At 40.0% G+C, this 10,686-nt stretch overlaps 3 protein-coding genes across 4 annotated transcripts; 1 reads left to right on the plus strand and 2 right to left on the minus strand.

Annotated features, from left to right (window-relative positions):
• The first annotated feature begins 256 nt into the window (after nucleotides 1-256).
• LOC121787479 (wall-associated receptor kinase-like 2) lies at nucleotides 257-4,799 on the plus strand. Of its 2 annotated transcripts, none has more exons than XM_042186211.1 (6): nucleotides 257-870; nucleotides 1,352-1,744; nucleotides 1,904-2,386; nucleotides 2,711-3,067; nucleotides 3,186-3,362; nucleotides 3,459-4,799. In XM_042186211.1, exons 1-6 carry the CDS (start codon nucleotides 348-350, stop codon nucleotides 4,661-4,663), a joined length of 3,138 nt encoding a protein of 1,045 aa, XP_042042145.1. In that variant the 5' UTR covers nucleotides 257-347; the 3' UTR covers nucleotides 4,664-4,799. The 2 variants fall into 2 exon arrangements, with proteins under 2 accessions (XP_042042145.1, XP_042042144.1); XM_042186210.1 differs by having other exon boundaries at nucleotides 258-870; nucleotides 1,904-2,419.
• Nucleotides 4,800-5,126: 327 nt separating this feature from the next.
• On the minus strand, nucleotides 5,127-7,340 carry LOC121787812. Its single transcript, XM_042186655.1, has one exon. It carries the CDS (start codon nucleotides 7,338-7,340, stop codon nucleotides 5,127-5,129), a length of 2,214 nt encoding a protein of 737 aa, XP_042042589.1.
• Nucleotides 7,341-8,109: 769 nt separating this feature from the next.
• On the minus strand, nucleotides 8,110-10,383 carry LOC121787813. The gene has a single exon (XM_042186656.1). It carries the CDS (start codon nucleotides 10,381-10,383, stop codon nucleotides 8,110-8,112), a length of 2,274 nt encoding a protein of 757 aa, XP_042042590.1.
• Nucleotides 10,384-10,686: the final 303 nt, after the last annotated feature.

Genomic DNA, 10,686 nt, shown 5'->3' on the forward strand with positions numbered 1-10,686 from the left:
ATTTTCCATCATCCATCATTGTTTTGCTCCCTCTTAATCTTATCTCTACATATCAATTGTTGACAAATAACACTTCTTAAATAATAAAAGTGAAAGCAAGATAATTATATAAATAACGTCTTAAAAAGAACATAAACTATTTATTTAATATAGTATAACTGTACAAGTCGTCTCCAAAGTCAAGTAGTGAGATGTTTTAATCAAATACTTGAATTGGTCAAAAATGTACATATGATTAATTAATAGTCGTCTCCAAAGCCAAGTAGTGAGTTGTTTTAAGCCAAGCTTTTTATTTTTTTTATCAAGATGATTATACACTCTCATTAAGCAAAACTCAAAACTCATTCATGATGAGTCCTCTGCAACTGATAATCTGTATGTTCATACTTCTCCCACCATCACTACTCTCCGCGGCTCTATATGCCAAACCGGGATGCCGGGACCGCTGTGGGGATTTACTGGTTCCATATCCATTTGGATTTGGGCCAAATTGCAGTCTCAACCCATATTTTGACATCAACTGCGATTCTTCCACAAATCCTCCAAAAGCTTACCTCTCTATTATGAAGAAACAAGTGATTGAATTCAATCAAACTTACATTCGCCTCAAAGACCCCTACATGATTTCAGCTTGCTATGATCAGGATCTGTCAACGGGCAATCAACACAGTATGACAATGAACCTGTCGGGAACTCCCTATATGCTTTCGGGTAGAAGCGTGCTCACTGCCATCGGGTGTGATGATATGGTGCTGCAATCCCAAGGAAACTCCGTCCTTGGCGGCTGCTCGGCGTTTTGTGCTGACAAGAATGATACCGCCTTCGGAGATTGCCACTTCCATGGTTGTTGCCATCAAGAACTACCCACCGGTAATTGTCAAAAGTAGATAAGTTCTTTTTCCTCCCCCTCAAAAGATATACTAGTACAGAAATTAAATTAGTATGCATTTCCAAGTGAAAAGGTAAATATTTTAACATTACAATACCTCTTATAAATTTGTGTTAAATTAAGGATTAAGTTATTTTTAACGTTGAATTGGTCAAAATATGCGGATTTCTTACTTTTGCACAATCTGAAATACTTTTTTTTAAAACATTTGTTACTCTCTTATGTTGGCTATAAGTTTCGAATTACTACTACTCCATCCGGCACATAAAAATATCTCATTTATTTATAAAAACTTTTCCCAATAAACATCAATTTATTTACAGCTTATAGTCCAATGACGAAAAATAAATGTTCCACTTAAAGTGGGACATAGAGAGTATTAAAATTGATATAAGTGATAAAGTTTGTAAGGCTATTTAGGAGAAGGAGGTTGTATTGAAATTTTGTTTTCTAAAATCGCAGGAACAAAATTCGTGGAAGCAAAACTGATTGACTTGAGCGGAAGTTCGCAACGTAAAAAGCTTTTCCCATGCAGCTATGCCTTTATCCAGGAGACATATTGGAATGAAACTGTATTTTCATATCCTTTGTACTATCTGAATAGCTCAACGGCATTGGTAAATGATAATTGGGCATCTGCAACAAGGCCACCGGTAGTGCGCTTGGACTGGGTTGCTGGGGCTGAGAGCTGCAGTCAAGCTAAGAATTCCAACACGACTTACGCATGTCTAGACGAAAAGAGTGTTTGTGCTGATTATCAAGATTCCTATCCCTATGTTGTTACAGGAGTGGGATACACATGTAGCTGCGTGCAAGGGTACGAGGGAAATCCGTACATACGAGGAGGATGCCAGAGTTAGTTTCATTTCTCTCTAGTTTCCATACTTGATATGAAATTCAGTACATGAAGTTTAGTTAATTTCTGAGTTCCTATTTCTAGTATGATCTTTTTTATAAATACATGCATTGCATGGTTGGGGTAACTTGCCTTTATCTCATTTGCTTCTTTGCCAGCAATAATTTCCTCTTCAAGTTCAATTGCCAAACCTGGATGCATGGATCAATGTGGAAAAGTATCAATTCCATTTCCATTTGGTGTGGGTCCAAATTGCTACTTGGAGCCATCTTTTGAGGTTGTCTGCAACAACGACACCAACCCCGCCACACCCTTCCTCAGTCTTTTGAACACTAAAATCGTTGAGCTGAACTCATCAAAAATGGTCGTCAAATACATGAACGTATCTTCAAATTGCTACAGTGGGCCAGACTATCAAGCTGAGCCAAGATTAACAATTGACTTGTTGAAAACGCAATATAGATTATCAGATGACAACTGGATCAACGCCGTTGGCTGCAATGTTATGGTTGTCGGGGTTATTGGAGAAGACAAACGAAGTTCTATTCGCAGCAGCTGCGCAGCCATTTGCTCCGACAGTCAGATCTATGATGACGGTAGTGTTTTCATAGGATGCGACTATGGAATAACATCTTTTGCAGGTGAGGGTTGTTGCAGACTACCAATTCCAAGAGGTAATAAGAGACCGACTTTTTTATATTAGTTTTATAATAAAATGTGAGTGAAGTGAGTTAGTGGAATGTGAGACCTACTTACCATTTATATAAAAATAAAGTGTGACTCTTATTGTGGGACGGACCAAATAGCAAAGTGTGGCTCTTATTGTGGGACGGAGGGAGAATAAAACTATTCTATAAAAGTAGGATACACATTTCACAATTTTTTCTGCACACTTTTCTTTACGAAATCAAACAGTTGATCTTAAGAGCTTGATCTAAGTGAAATATGTGTTGGATCATTTGCAGGTACAACTTACCTTGAATCAAGTATGACTGATCTTAGTGAACCACGGACAAGTGTCAATATTTCTTGTAGCTACGCCTTCACTGCATACGCTGAAAGAATGAATGCAAATGATCGTCATAATATAGGATCATCCCTTACGAATAACTCAAATAGGATAGAAGTCAGAGATCAGCCGAGCATGGCATTGGATTGGAGGATCGGAGCGATGAATTGCAAAGAAGCGCAGCAAGATATCGCTAACTTCGTATGTCGAGATAATAGTGATTGTGTTGATTTTAATGCTACGCTTGGAGGGTACCTCTGCAACTGCTCCAAAGGATACACAGGCAATCCTTACCTCAATCCAGGCTGCCTAGGTTGCTATTCTCTAATCTTTTTCCTTGTTATGCTATAATGATTTACTATTTGGAAATTCACCTACAAATATATGTACTTTATCAAATTACAACTAGCTAGTGATTATGTATCGAGCAGATATTGATGAATGCGCTGATAATTCAACTAATACATGCGTCTCAAATTCAATTTGCCAAAATGGTCCGGGGACGTTTCGCTGCTCGTGTCCAAAAGGGTATATTGGTGATGGGAAAAAGGATGGCACAGGTTGCATTCCACAGCCTCCATCCAAAACCAAGACGATTATCTTGACAGGTAACAATATACTACTGTTCCAACTCTCATATCAATCAGATATGCTGCTATCTGTAAAATTTTGTTAATTTTCTCACTCTTAAGTTTTGCATGTAGGTATAGGCTCTGGTATGGGGTTTCTGCTTCTAGTCTTAGTGTTCTTTTGGTTGTATAAATTGTTGCGAAAGAGAAAGGAAAGAATGGTAAAAGACAAATTCTTCAAACGAAATGGTGGCCTTCTCTTGCAACAACAGACGAATGAAGGTGCACTTGGAAAAACAAAAGTTTTCCCTGCAAAAGAGTTGGAGGTGGCTACGGATAACTTCAATGAGAGCAGAATTATTGGACAAGGAGGTCAAGGCACCGTCTATAAAGGAATGTTATATGATGGTAAGATTGTTGCGATAAAAAAATCAAAGTTGGTGGAGGTGAATCAGTTGGAACAGTTTATAAATGAAGTGGTGATACTATCGCAAATAAATCATAGGAATGTGGTCAAACTATTAGGGTGTTGTTTGGAGACTGAGGCTCCTCTACTTGTTTATGAATTCATGCCAAACGGCACACTTTTTGATCTTATTCATGATCCAAGTAGTGAATTTCCATGTACATGGAACATTCGTTTGAAAATTGCAGCAGATATAGCAGGGGCGGTAGCGTATTTACACTCTGCATCTTCTGTGCCTATCTATCACAGGGATATCAAGTCTAGTAATATCCTTCTAGACGAAAAATATGTTGTCAAAGTATCAGATTTTGGAACATCGAGGTCCGTTGCTACAGATCAGACTCACTTAACTACTCTGGTTAAAGGGACGTTTGGATATTTAGATCCAGAATATTTTCGGTCCAGTCAATTCACAGAGAAGAGTGATGTTTATAGTTTCGGGGTAGTTCTTGTCGAGCTTCTTACTGGGCAAAGGCCAATATCTCTTGATAAAACAGAAGAAGAGAGAGGCCTAGCGACACGGTTTCTTGTATGCATGGAAGAAGAATCTATGGATACAATTTTAGATTCACAAGTTCGGGAGCAAGGAAGAAATGAAGAGGTGACCCTAGTTGCAAAGCTTGCTCAAAGATGTTTACACTCGAAAGGGAGAATGAGACCAACTATGAAAGAAGTTGCTACTGAATTGGAAAGTTTTAGGATGTCTGAAATGTCGAGTGGTGTAAACGTTGAATCAGAAGACGTGGGATCTTTCGAAGATATGTCCACGATGATTTCAGACACTGAGTGCACATGGACGAGTAGTTATAATGATGCTTCTGCATCATCATTAGACACACATCCGTTAATGTTATTTGAAAGTACGTCAATATAAACGCATTTATAGTAGACTCAAATCAGATGATCAAGACTTTATTCTATGTCATCTCTGAGATTGAAGATTGGAATGTTAAGGAATCGCTTTACAATTGTTTTAAGTTTTTCTGTCACATGATGTGGATATTTTGATTTGTGGTTTTGTTTCTTGGTTATTTAGTTACTTAGAATTTTGTTATTGTGTTGATTCCAAGTTTATAGTCTAATGAATGAATTTTGAATTCCCCTGGATGATTGTATTAGTATGACATTAGGTAGCTAATATGACAGTCGATGTAGTCATTTACCATCCAAATGCAAAAACATCAAGAAACAAAAACACATAAAAGGTTAAATAAGATCACATTTTATTTTGCAACCGATACTTAAAGCACTGTGTATAAACAAACAAAAGAGATAAAAGTTATAACCACTCTTGATAAGAAACATGTGACTAAAAATATATAAAAACATAAATATTACTACAACATTGCTGTTGAAGTGTCACTTGATGATGCTGAAGCAGAGGCCAAAGGATTTTCATTATCCAGTGCAATGGATGCCATCCACTCGTCTATCTTAGCAGCTTTCTCCTCATCTAAACTCGGAAGCTCACGCTGCTGCAGAATTTCAAAAATCTCTTTGCTCTCGCCAAGAAGAATGGCTGCTCGCCTCATACTTTCTTCCCTTTCTTTGATGTTGTTTTTGTGACAGTTCAATGTTATGACCTGCACTAGATTGGTGAGGCACGCTGCTAGTATATCCGAGATGGTCATGGATACACCCTCAAATAGCTCATCACCATCATGGTGTTCTCCTTCTCCCAATCCTACCAAGATCGTTTGAGCAATCCTGTACATTGAGTTAGCCGCTATAACTCTATCAGGCCAGTTTACAGGATTCTGCATTAGAATATCTCTCGTTTGAGCCGTAAAATCTGTCACAATCTTTTCTGCCATGTTAGAAAGATTTTGCAGTGTTTCCTTCTGCGTTGTGCCTCTCACTCTCGTGCTCTTCAAATCTGTCTCATCCCATCTTTTGTACAATTCAACTCCATCCCAAACCACGACGGCTGCTTTTCTGATGTTTTCTAACTCCCCGGATCTGTCTAGAGTTTCCTCAATGAGCTTCACAATGGACAAGCCCTCGCTAACACTAGCCAATAACTGTTTAGCCTTATCATCTGCAACGTTGAGAAGAGCGACTGAAATTGTCGTCAAAGTCACCACGGGCAGAGACCAGCAATTTGGAGGCTCTTGAGAATGCAAACTTGGAACTTGGCTGCTGTCAAATCGTCCCACCCCATCGAATTTTGAAGATCTCTTTAGAAGTTGGATCAGATTCTTGGGCTGCTTCTTTTCGCCTGTCTTTATCAGTCTATCCGCCTCGTTGCATATGTTCTCGAGGACTTTAGTAGGCAACTGTGGCTCCCCTTCAAGTAGAAGAACATATTGCCTAAAATCCACTTGTGTTCCATCACTTGATTCAGATCTTCCCACCCTTAAAACTGAACTACCAAACCTTGCAGACAGGAATATAACTAGTTTTCCAGCTGAAACAAAGAGAATCTGAACTCCAATGCAGAAATTCAGAACAAATCCGACTGCATCACGAAGTAGCTTCTTGCTTACGCGGTTTTGAACTTGAAACGGAATCAATCTGTCTCTCCATTCTACCAGCCTCCAAGTCCAGTAATTTTCAACCATGAGTTCATCTCCTAAGCTCGTTCGCTCCATCTCATAAATCTTGAACCACGAAGCAGCAAACCATCTCAACAGAGGAGCAATAGTTCCCATTGCCACTCCAAGGGACTGAATGATTAAAATCCAGTTGACGGACCATCCATAATCCGAAGTAAGAAACACAGTAGAAACGATGGGACCGGTATTGTTGGTACTGTCGGTATCCATGCTCGAACCATATTTTACAAACCATGCTTGTACCAAAAATAGAGCTGTGAAAACACACAAGAGTCCGGATATAGAAGAAATGGCAGACCTTGCCAGAACAAACTGAGGGCTGCTAGTTGCAGCCATCACCCAATACCCTTTCACCATATTTTCAAGTTCATCACGACTAAACCTTCCCCACTCTACTTGTCTATTCGAAACCGATTTGTGCATTTCATTATACTTCAAATCTATGTATCTCTTAGCTCCCGGAATCATCAACGACATACAACATAACATCACGAGAAAGAGGAGCATTATGACAGCTGATGTAACCTGTTGAGGCAGCAATACATATAACATATATTGAAAGCTACGCATCTGAACAAGATGAATGCATATGTTTCCAGCAATAGTGATGACAAGAATGCCTAAAGCTGCCATGTTTAGTAAAATCTCATTATTGTCCATGGAACCCAAAGATGTCATGAAATTACTCATGGCAGTCGACATCAAAACGAGGCTGCTAATCCTAGTTTGTTTCTCCTTGCTGGTTGTTTCCAAGCTTGTTAGATCGACGGGTAGTTTCATGGCTACTGCTAACAGTGTGAGGGAGAAAGCGTTGAGAGAGAAATACTTACACGGGAGCCAATACTTCTTGCTTCGGAAGCCAATGAAAGCATCTGCCGCCATTGAAAGTGTGCAGACAGCAGAAGCTGCTGCAATGTACATGCCTATCCATGGCATTGTTGAATCAAGTGAATCTTGCACATTATTCGGATCCACACGTGCTGGGGGTGATGCCATGAGCTCGGAAGATAACTCTATCGTCAATTTCTCCTTCTCTTTGATTTTTCATGTACCACACACTCTTATTTACCAACATCTAATTCCTGCTATATATGGCAGTCACAAGGGTATCAAGCCTTTGACACGTTAACACAAAACTTAGAATTTATTTTTCAATGAAAGACTAGTTGGGTGTTTTTTCAAAGTTGATGCTATTCCCATTCTCTTTATTTTCTTGGTCAAGAATATTTATTTTTTCTAGTCTATGGTGAAGTGGGAATGCTCTGAAGTGTTCCATTGTTTTACAGATAGAGACTCATGTAGAAAACATGTAGCAAGAACGTAACAACAACGTTACTATGTGTGAAAATTCAGCTGTAATAGTTGTTGAAAGTTCCACCTCATTAGATGTAACATCCCATAATTGCTAGTTTGAAAAAGGCTTGTGAAAAATAGTGTTGTTTGCAGAGATTGGAAGCAATTTTAGCTAGCTCGAGATTGAAGCATTTTAATGTGAGACATCGGTGGATACGAGATGCACTTGATGCAGCTCGAGGTTCTAGGCATACTTTCGTTCGCCATCTTGGAGTTGCCCGCGATGATCATATTACTACATTAGGCAGATCATATGCCAGTCTATGTAATCCTTTACCAACCAAATGAAAATGCATTATGATACAAAATCAGATAAAAAGCAGTATCCACTCTCGATAAGAACTCATTTTATTTTTACAACGGAAATACCAAACCACTGGGAAACAAAAAAAACAGATAAAAGTCATAACTACTACACTGTTGTTGAACTGTCACTTGATGATGGTGAAGAAGATGCCAACGGATTTTCAATATCCAACGCCAAGGATGCCCTCCACTCGTCAATCTTAGCAGCTTTCTCCATATCCAAACAAGGAAGCTCACGTTGCTGCAGAATATCAAAAATCTCTTTGCTCTCACCAAGAAGAATCGCTGCTCGCCTCACACTTTCTTCCCTTTCTTTGATGTCGTGCCTGTGACACTTCAATGTTATGACTTGCACTAGGTTGGTGAGGCACGCTGCTAGTATATCCGAGATGGTGATGGAAATACTCTCAAATAGCTCGTCGTCAGTTTGGTTCTCGCCATCTCCCATTCCTAACAAGATCGTTTGAGAAATCCTGTACATCGAGTTAGCAGATATAACTCTAGCAGGCCAGTTTAGAGGGTTCTGCATTAGAATATCTCTCGTTTGAGCCACAAAATCTGTCACAATCTTTTCTGCAAGCCTAGAAAGGTTTTGCAGTGTTTCCTTGTGTGTTGTGCCTCTTACGCTCGTGCTCTTTATATCCGCGTCCTCCCATTTTCTGTACACTTCAGCTCCTATCCAAACCACATCTGCTGTTTTTCTTACGCTTTCTAACTCACCAGAACTGTCTAGAGTTTCCTCGATAAGCTTCACGATGGGCAAGCCCTCACTAATGCAAACCATTAACTGGTTAGCCTTCTCGTCTGCAAAGTTGAGAAGAGAAACTGAAATGGCTGTCAAAGTCACCACGGGCAGAGACCAGCAATTTGGAGGTTCTTGAGAATGCAAGCTCGGGATTTCGCATCTGTCAAATCGTCCCAACCCATTAAAGTTTGAGGATTTCTTCAGAAGCTGGATCAGATTCTTGGGCTGCCTTTTTTCGCCTCCCTTTATCAACTCATCCGCCTCGTTGCAGATGTTCTTGAGGATTTTATAAGGCAGCTGCGGCTCACCATCAAGTAGAAGAACATATTGGCTAAAATCGACATGTGCTCCTGCTAAAACAGGTCTTTCATTCTTGCGTAAACACAAGAGAACTGCTCTACCAAATCTAGCAGAGAGGAATAGAACTAGTTTGGCTGCTAAAACAACGAGAATCTGAACTCCAATGCAGAAATTCAGAACAAATCTTACAGCATCACGAAGAAGCTTCTTGCTTGCGCGGCTTTGAACTTGAAACGGAAGTGACCTGTCTCTCCACTCTACCAGCCTCCAAGTCCAGTACTTGTCAACCTTGACTTCATCTCTGAAGCTCTTTCGTTCCATCTCAGAAATCTTGAACCACGAAGCAACGAACCATCTCAACAGAGGAGCGATAGTTCCAATCGCCACTCCAGTACACTGAATGTTCAAAATCCAACCAACGGACCAACGATATTTTGAAGTAACAAAAACACTCGAATCGACTTTATACCTAGGATATAGAAGCCTATGTGAAATCCGAGCTTCGACCAAACCTGCAGCTGTGAAAAGGCACCAGAATCCTAAAGTAGAAGAAATAGCAGACCTTGCTAGAACAAACTGAGGACTGCTAGTTTGAGCCATCACCCAATACCCTTTCACCATATTTTCAAGCTCATCACTTCTAAACCTTCCCCACTCTACTTGTCTATTTGAGACCGATTTGTGCATTTCATTATACTTCAATCCTATGCATCTCTTGGCTCCTGGAACCATCAACGATACAGAACATAATGTCGCAAGGAAGAGGAGCATGAGCGCAGAAGATACCATCTGTTGGGGCAGCAACACATATAACATAGATCCAGAGCTAAGAATCTGAACAATATGAATATACACATTTGCAGCAATAGTGATGACTAGAATGCCTAAAGCTGCCATGTTTAGTACAATATCGTTATTCTCCGTGGAACCTAACGATGTCATGAAATTATTCATAGCGGTCGACATCATATAAAGGCTGCTAAGCCTCGCGAGTTTATCGTTGGAGGTGAGGTCCAAACTCGTTAGATCCACGGGGAGCTTCATGGCTACTGCTAGTAGTACGAGGGAGAAAGCGTTGAGAGAGAAATACTTACACGGAAGCCAATACTTTTTGCTTCTGAAGCCAATGAAAGCATCGGCCGCCATTGCAAGTGTGCAGACTGCAGAAGCTGCAGCAATGTACATGCCTATCCACGGCATGGTTGAATCAAGCGATGCTTGCACTCTTTTCAGATAATCCGGATCTCCGAGCGTTGGGGATGAAGCCATGAGGCCGAAAGCTAACTCTATCGATTCGGTTTCTGTCTGATTATCTCTGGTGTTTGCATGTAGCATATGGAGTCTTGTTTACCAACTTCTTGTGCTACTTTATCAACATAGTATATTAGTATCCCATTTCTTTGGCCTGTTGACGGAAGACTTTGAAATTAATTTTGCAGTGATGTCTTTGTTGCCCTGTTCTGGTCATGAACACTTTTTTTCTCAATTTGATTGTTTTTTCTATTATGGTGAGAAGGAAACTTGCTACGACACGAATGTGCAGGACTGGAATCATGCAGTTTTTTCCAAGTCTTGCCAGTCTTACTGATAGAGACACGTGTGGAAGTTCTAGCAAGAACGTAATTGGCTAATTACTTT

Source organism: Salvia splendens, chromosome 22 (genome assembly GCF_004379255.2).
Source record: "Salvia splendens isolate huo1 chromosome 22, SspV2, whole genome shotgun sequence".
In the NCBI taxonomy this organism is placed as follows: domain Eukaryota; kingdom Viridiplantae; phylum Streptophyta; class Magnoliopsida; order Lamiales; family Lamiaceae; genus Salvia; species Salvia splendens.